Raw genomic sequence first — 7,484 nt, forward strand, 5'->3', positions numbered from 1 at the left:
CGGTACTTGACGTTTCGGATTTACGCACGAACCCTCTCTGCTGGTTTCACCGCGAGTATTATGTATTTGATTTACGTTAATAAACGCTAGGCTTATTTAGTCAAATTCGTTGATATTTTGTGAAAATAGAACTGAATTGAAATGTCTGTTACATTGGAAAATGTGATAGGCCTATGTGTGAGTGAGAGATGATACCAAAATGGGCTTTTCAGACAGAAGACGGCGAAGACCCCATCCATCGACTGCTTGACATCGACCTCGTTCCATTTGTCATATTCTATTCAAGGTTCTGTGTTCTGATGTCGACAACATGAGAAAGGCATTCATAAAACACGTCAAAAGGTTTCCGTGGCTTACCAACGTAACCCTCTACGGTTGCCTGTTCGCCGGTGGGGATTTCGTTCACCAGTCGTTCTCGCGCAATGAAGAAATGGACTGGAGGCACACACGCAATGTGGCGGTGGTCGCTTTCAGTTTCCACGGCAACTTTAACTTCTTCTGGATGCGGGTTTTGGAGCGCAGATTTCCCGGGAATTCGGTCAGGATGGTTGTGCGTAAACTTTTCTTGGACCAGACCACAGCCGCTCCTTTGGCCACTAGTGTATTCTACACAGGTCAGTCAGAAAGCTCGAGAACACTCATTGACAAACAATTCCGCATAGCTAGTCTCTGTGATATCTTATTGACAGTTAATTATTAACTTCCAGCACGTGTTCTAGGCCCTTTCTGTGAATATGTAACAATTGGACCTTAAACTGTTCATTCTGTATTAATTGATAATCTATTCGCAAAGCTCACTCTATCTGTCTGTATGTAGACCTAACTGAGGTCACGTGAAAGACTTGAACAGATGTGAGCTCCATATATGACATTACGGATAGTTAAATCCTACAAATGTTGGTTTCAACCAAGTAAAGTAGCCATTCAAGTCAATGGTTGTCTCTAAATGTAGGCTAACATATATTTGACTAAACACACTGAGTTGTGTTTTCCCTAGGGGTGAGTTTCTTGGAGGGCAAAGAGGACATTTTCCAGGACTGGAGGGAGAAGTTCCTGAATACATATAAGGTGAGTCTATAGTCTGAAGAGAAACTCCAATCATGCCATTGGGTCCTGTTTTTCTGGTCAGGTCAGTCAAGTGGTTAGGAAAAAACCATGCCATTACTCAGTAGTGATGCGCAGGTTGACCCATAACCTGCAGTCCCCGCGGACGGGTTTATGGCCATTAAATATTGTGGGTGGCGGGCAGGTTGAATAAAGAGAAAACAATACCTTAAAAAATCCATAAATGTATCATTCTTTTGCAATTTATATCTATAGTTTACATTGAGATTTTTCTTTCGTTATTGTTGGCTATCTGGCATTAGTGCGTAAGCCTAAACTTTAGGACGCGCCAAATAGCCTACAGCCAATCGCCAAATTATTTTGGGAACGGGTAGAAAAAGTTAATGTCAATACACCGAGGCAAAAAGGACAATGTCGGAGTTTAGTTCATTAAGAGAAAAGCTGCGAAATGGTGAGTTGAAAATAAAGAGAAGGGAGGGCCAGAAAAGTAATGTTTGGGAAACATTTGTTGAAGTGGTAAAAGAGGATGATAGCTATGTTAAGTGTGATGATTGTGAGGCGCTATACAAATTCGATAGTCACAAGAAGGGGACTTTAAATAGGGAAGTTGAAGGGGACTGTAGCCTACTGTTCAGATGGGTTTAATGGAAACTGAAATCTGGACACTGACTGTAGGTCTATTACCTCCAGTGGTGGAAAAAGTACCCAATTGTCATACTTGAGTAAAAGTAAAGCTACCTTAATAGAAAATGACTCAAGTAAAAGTAAAAGTCACCCAGTAAAGTTATACTTGAGTAAAAGTCTAAAAGTATTTGGTTTAAAATATACATGTACATGTAATTACTAAAATATACTTAAGTATCAAAAGTAAAAGTATAAATCATTTCAAATTCCTTATAATAAGCAAACCAGATGGCACCATTTTCTTATTTTTTTAATTTACGGATAGCCAGAGGCACACTCCAACATTCCAACATCATTTACAAACTAAGCATGTGTGTTTAGTGAGTCCGCCAGATCAGAGGCAGTAGGGATGACCAGGGATGTTCTATTGATAAGTGCGTGAATTGGAAAATTTTCCTGTCTTGCTAAGCATTCAAAATGTAACGAGTACTTTTGGGTGTCAAGGAAAATGTATGGAGTAAAAAGTACATTATTTTCTTTATAATAATAATAATAATAATAATAATAATAATAATAATAATAATAATAATAATAATAATAAATAATAATAAATAATAATAATAATAATAATATGCCATTTAGCAGACGCTTTTATCCAAAGCGACTTACAGTCATGCGTGCATACATTTTTTTGTGTATGGGTGGTCCCGGGGATCGAACCCACTACCTTGGCGTTACAAGCGCCGTGCTCTACCAGCTGAGCTACAGAGGACCTCCTTTAGGAATGTAGTAAAGTAAAAGTAGTCAATAATATAAATAGTAAAGTAAAGTACAGATACCCCAAAAAACTACTTCAGTAGTACTTTCAAGTAGCTTAGCGGTTAAGAGCGTTGTGCCAGTAATCGAAAGGTCGCTGGTTCTAATTCCCGAGCTGACTAGGTGAAAAATCTGTCGATGTGCCCTTGAGCAAAGCACTTAACCCTAATTGCTCCTTTAAATCGCTCTGGATTAGTATTTCAACCACATAAAATATGCAAGCCCAACTGAAATCTTATCAGAAACATATTGGGTCGTTTTCACAGCTTTCTATTTCCTTACAACCGGTCAAACTGATCTCATTTGGACATTTTGCACAGAAAATCTTTCCTATTTTTGTTGTTGTTGAGTTATTGTGTTTTCTCCCCGGTCCCTTAACATCTTTGCTCCGCAAAAGAAGATGACCGAGAAAACTTTACTGTTGTCAACTAGATTTAAGCATTCATTCTATCGGTATATGACATTCTGGTGAGCAAGGGTTTATTTAGTCTTCTAGGGCAACATAGAAGAGAAGCTGCATGTATCTAATTATAGACAAGTTGACTAACAAATAGCTTACCAAAATGTCGAAAATTATAAGCAGAAACATATCTAAAGCAGGCAACAAAAAAATCTTGCACAAGCTGTCAAAAAATTGTTCCGCCGTCTTTGACTGTAGCCTAAAACACATTTTCTATATTTGCGGGTTAGGGCGGCCGTCAGATTTTCACTCGCATATAGTCCAGTGGAGGCTCCTCAGAAGAGGAAGGGGAGAACCATCCTCCTCAGTGAATTTCATAAAAACTAAAATTTAAAACATTTAAAAAGTTATCATTTTTAGATAAAACTATACTGAATATAATCACATGTCACCAAACAATTGATTAAAACACACTATTTTGCAAAGAAGGTCTACAGTAGCCTCAACAGCACTCTGTAGGGTAGCACCATGGTGTAGCCGGAGGACAGCTAGCTTCCGTCCTCATCTGGGTACATTTACTTCAATACAAAACTTAGGAGGCTCATGGTTCTCACCCCCTTCCATATACTTACACAGTAATTATGACAACTTCCGGAGGATGTCCTCCAGCCTATCAGAGCTCTTGCAGCATGAACTGACATGTTGTCCACCCATTCAAAGGATCAGATAATTAATCTAGTACTGAAAGCATAAGCTACAGCCAGCTAGCACTGCAGTGTATAAATGTGGTGAGTAGTTGACTCAAAGAGAGAGAAGAGCAAGAGAGAAATAGAGAGAGAGATTGTCATTTTTTTTCTTCACTTACTTAGCTAGCAAATGCAGCTAGCTAGTTTAGCCTACTGAAACACCCTGCTCAAACAGAGAGATGCTATGTTAGCTAGCTGGCTATGACTATCCAACACAACACTGGAACTCTTCCAAGTCAAGGTAAGCTTTTGGTATACAAATGTATTTCCACCGGGGCCCGCCGGTGTAACTGCTTACTGACTGTACACTAACATTACTGCATGATTGTAGCGGGTTTACTAACGCATTAGTTTTATTAGCTATGCTGACTATGATGTTACTTTAGCTGATATGGTGACAACGATGTAGGCTGTGTGCAGCGGTTTGGCTTGGAAAGGTTTTTTCGCCTGGTCACATACAGCTGATGTGTTGTGCATTGAAGTCCACAAGTAAAGGGACAAGGTGAGAGGAGGAGAGTGCATAGAAGGAATACAACGTGGCTGCTATGAAAGTGAACTGTGTTTATGCGTGATCAGGGGTGTATTCTTTCTGCTGATTCTGTTGAAAAAAAATTATTAAACGGAAGCAAACGTAACAAAACGGGGATAAACATACCTGAATTTGTCCAATAGAAACTCTCGTTTGCAACTGTTGGACTAATGATTACACCATATATCAGCTAGATGCAGGCAAGAGTGTGCAAGGCGGTATTGAATGTCACTGTCTGTTCATGTGTCACTGTCTGTCGCCTCAAATTTGTCTCTCGACCTGTGTGCACCTACTTTGTAAACTTTCATTCATAGGCTAGGTTGTAGCAACCTCATGATGGGTATAGGGAAAATTAGAGTATCATGTAGTAGCCTAAACCTATTGCTGTTACATTGAACTGGGTGCCCTCAGAACAGCCTCAATTCCTCGGGCATGGACTCTATAAGGTGTCGAAAGCGCTCCACAGGGATGGTGGTGGACCATTCTTGATACACATGGGAAACTGTTGAGTGTGAAAAACCCAGCAGCGTTGCAGTTCTTGACACAAACCAGTGCGCCTGGCACCTACTACCATACCCCGTTCAAAGGCACTTAAATCTTTAGTCTTGCCCATTCACCCTCTGAATGGCACACATACACAATCCATGTCTCAATTGTCTCAAGGCTTAAAAACCTTATTTAACCTGTCTCCTCCCCTTCATGTACACTAATTGATGTGGATTTAACAAGTGACATCAATAAGGGATCATAGCTCTCACCTGGATTCACCTGGTCAGTCTATGTCATGGAAAGAGCAGGTGTTCCTAATGCTTTGTACACTCAGTGTATATGATACTTTCCCATCCTCAAGTTTCAGTAGACATAGTATTGCTTGGCCAGACTACTATGGATGGAAATTAGACTAGGCCTCAATGCTGACTAATCAACTAAGAAGCCTCTCTTGATGTATTTTTGAAGTCAAGCCCCAGACAGACAGTCTGAAAATCATTGGTGAAAGGTCGTATCAGTTCAAATGTAGGCTATCAGTGTGTTGGAGGTCTTACGAGTCTATTTACTTTCTATTTACTTTGGGCTGTCTAAAAATGTGGACAAAGTCTAATCTTGTAATGGTTGATATGCTTTTCTCTTGCAGACTGGACTCATGTTCTGGCCATTCATGCAGGTAAATGACTGTCTTTGTATAATAATATCTTAGTGTATACGAAAGCCTTGAACAATGCACATCCTATCCACCCAGTACTACTAACTTGAACAATGTCAATCATTATGGTTTCACGATATATTTACTGTATCCCATAAACATTTACATATGTCCAATGAACAAGACTTTACTCCCTCACCTACCTCCCAGTCTTCCTCCTCTCCTCTCCTCTTATCTCTTCCTTCCCCCTCTCCTAGTTCCTGAACTTTTCCCTGGTGCCACTGTACATGCGGACCACCTTCACAGGGTGCTGTGCCTTCGTCTGGGCCACCTTTCTGTGTTTCTCACGTCAGAGTGGGGACGGCACGGCCACCGCCGCCCTCGCATGGATGTTTACTCCAAAACAGGGCACGACGACAGAGCCTGAAGCGGAGAAACCAGGGCCCAAACTGGACCAGACAGGGCCCAAACTGGACACAGAAGGACCCAAACAGGACAGCCCAAGCCCCAAAGAGGAGACACGAACACCCACTGTTAAGCAGGACAACCAAGCATGAACAAAGGAGGTGGAGGCTAGTTTGAACAAGGGCGCATAAACTGACACAACACCTAGCCAAGAGAAGGGACCACAGACAAGCACTGACTCAAAATGAATCTCTGGTAGATTCTGGTTCTATAGAATCTTCAGATAAGAATTCCATCTATTTATGAATCTTATACCTCAAAATGTTCTCATCTTGAAAAGTTCAATTCCAATGTGCTATGCTACTGCACAAGATATTGGCAGGGTGTAACGTATTGCTATACAAAGGGGCTTTGTATTTATTGAACTGTTATTGACAACCATTGGATCCAGCATTCTTGAACAAACCATATTTGAACATAGAAGTGCTTGTACTACTGTACCTATTTTGATCTCCCCCCCTTTCTCTCTCTCTCTCTCTCACCTCTCTCTGTCCCCCTCTTGACAAACAACTTGTACACTCAGTGTGTTATACTCTGTAGGCTATTTTACATTTTCTGCTCTTATCTCTGAGGTCTGAAAGAAGAGTATGCATTTCCAATGAGCATTGAATCATAGTGATAGACTAATCTTGTTATTTATTTGTTTGTAATATTTCCTATCTCTCATCATCACATATTGCTGACAACATTAATAATTTATCAAATCTATAGTAATAGATACATATGTTAATACTATTTACAATATTTGGTAATCAATGCCCAATATAGATTTTTGCTTGAAATGATCATCCGTTACAAAATGTTTGAAAACATTTTCTGTTGCATGTCCTACCGAACATAACCCTGAAGTGGCTCCTACACAGATGATATTGACATCACAGATCTGCTTCCCCTCAGACATCTGCTTCCCCAAGCAGACATCTGTGTCTGTACTGTATGTCTTAATAACTGGGATTACATTAGATATTATGTGGAGAACGCTGAAACTATTGCTGTTTTCATGATATATATTATATTTCCTATCATGTCTGTACATGATCCAACTAGTACATAATGTTTAGCACAGCATTAGGTACTATAGGGCTATATTCAATTGTTTTTATCTGTGGGATCAATCTATAAACATCTGTCTTTCTACTAGTACACAATTGTTATACATTGTAATACGATTAATATGATATTTTACTAAATATTTCGAATGTAGGCCTATTGGTGCACATCAATCCAAGTCTATTGTGAGACTAACCTTGCCTCAGATTAAATATATTTATTATTGTAAATTAAAATAAAGACAACATCAATGCCGGTCTATTCTCTGTTTTAATTAATCTCTTAATACATATATTTTACACATCAAAAACGTCCAAGTGAAACTGATTATTGGCCCAATCATGTGCATCAACATAGCAACATCCTAAAGGTTCAACAGCCTTGAAATGAGTCATCACGTCAGAGCCATATTGAACAGACCCCTAACAGGGTACCACCTACTCTGCCTACTCAGCTTCAATGCATAGCCCTAGAGTATCTCAAATTATTTGACATCCACTCGTTTGAAGGACTTGCTATTTCGAGAGTGATACTGTATTAGCGAAACATTTTTCTATAAATGTAATCCTGCTCCACATGTTCAGCACATAAACCTAGGCCTACTGACATCTTCATTGAAAAAACTGCTATTGCTAAAAAATTATTCTA

General features: G+C 39.7%; 1 protein-coding gene across 1 annotated transcript; it reads left to right on the forward strand.

Moving 5' to 3' along the window:
• The first annotated feature begins 6 nt into the window (after window positions 1–6).
• On the forward strand, window positions 7–7,091 carry LOC311124836 (mpv17-like protein). The gene is made up of 4 exons (XM_084198938.1): window positions 7–614; window positions 998–1,068; window positions 5,313–5,342; window positions 5,579–7,091. The coding sequence occupies exons 1-4, from the start codon at window positions 311–313 to the stop codon at window positions 5,876–5,878; spliced, it is 705 nt and encodes a 234-aa protein (XP_084055064.1). The 5' UTR covers window positions 7–310; the 3' UTR covers window positions 5,879–7,091.
• Window positions 7,092–7,484: the final 393 nt, after the last annotated feature.

The sequence above is a fragment of the Coregonus lavaretus genome (assembly GCF_964263955.1).
Source record: "Coregonus lavaretus genome assembly, contig: HAP1_SCAFFOLD_276, whole genome shotgun sequence".
NCBI classification, from domain to species: domain Eukaryota; kingdom Metazoa; phylum Chordata; class Actinopteri; order Salmoniformes; family Salmonidae; genus Coregonus; species Coregonus lavaretus.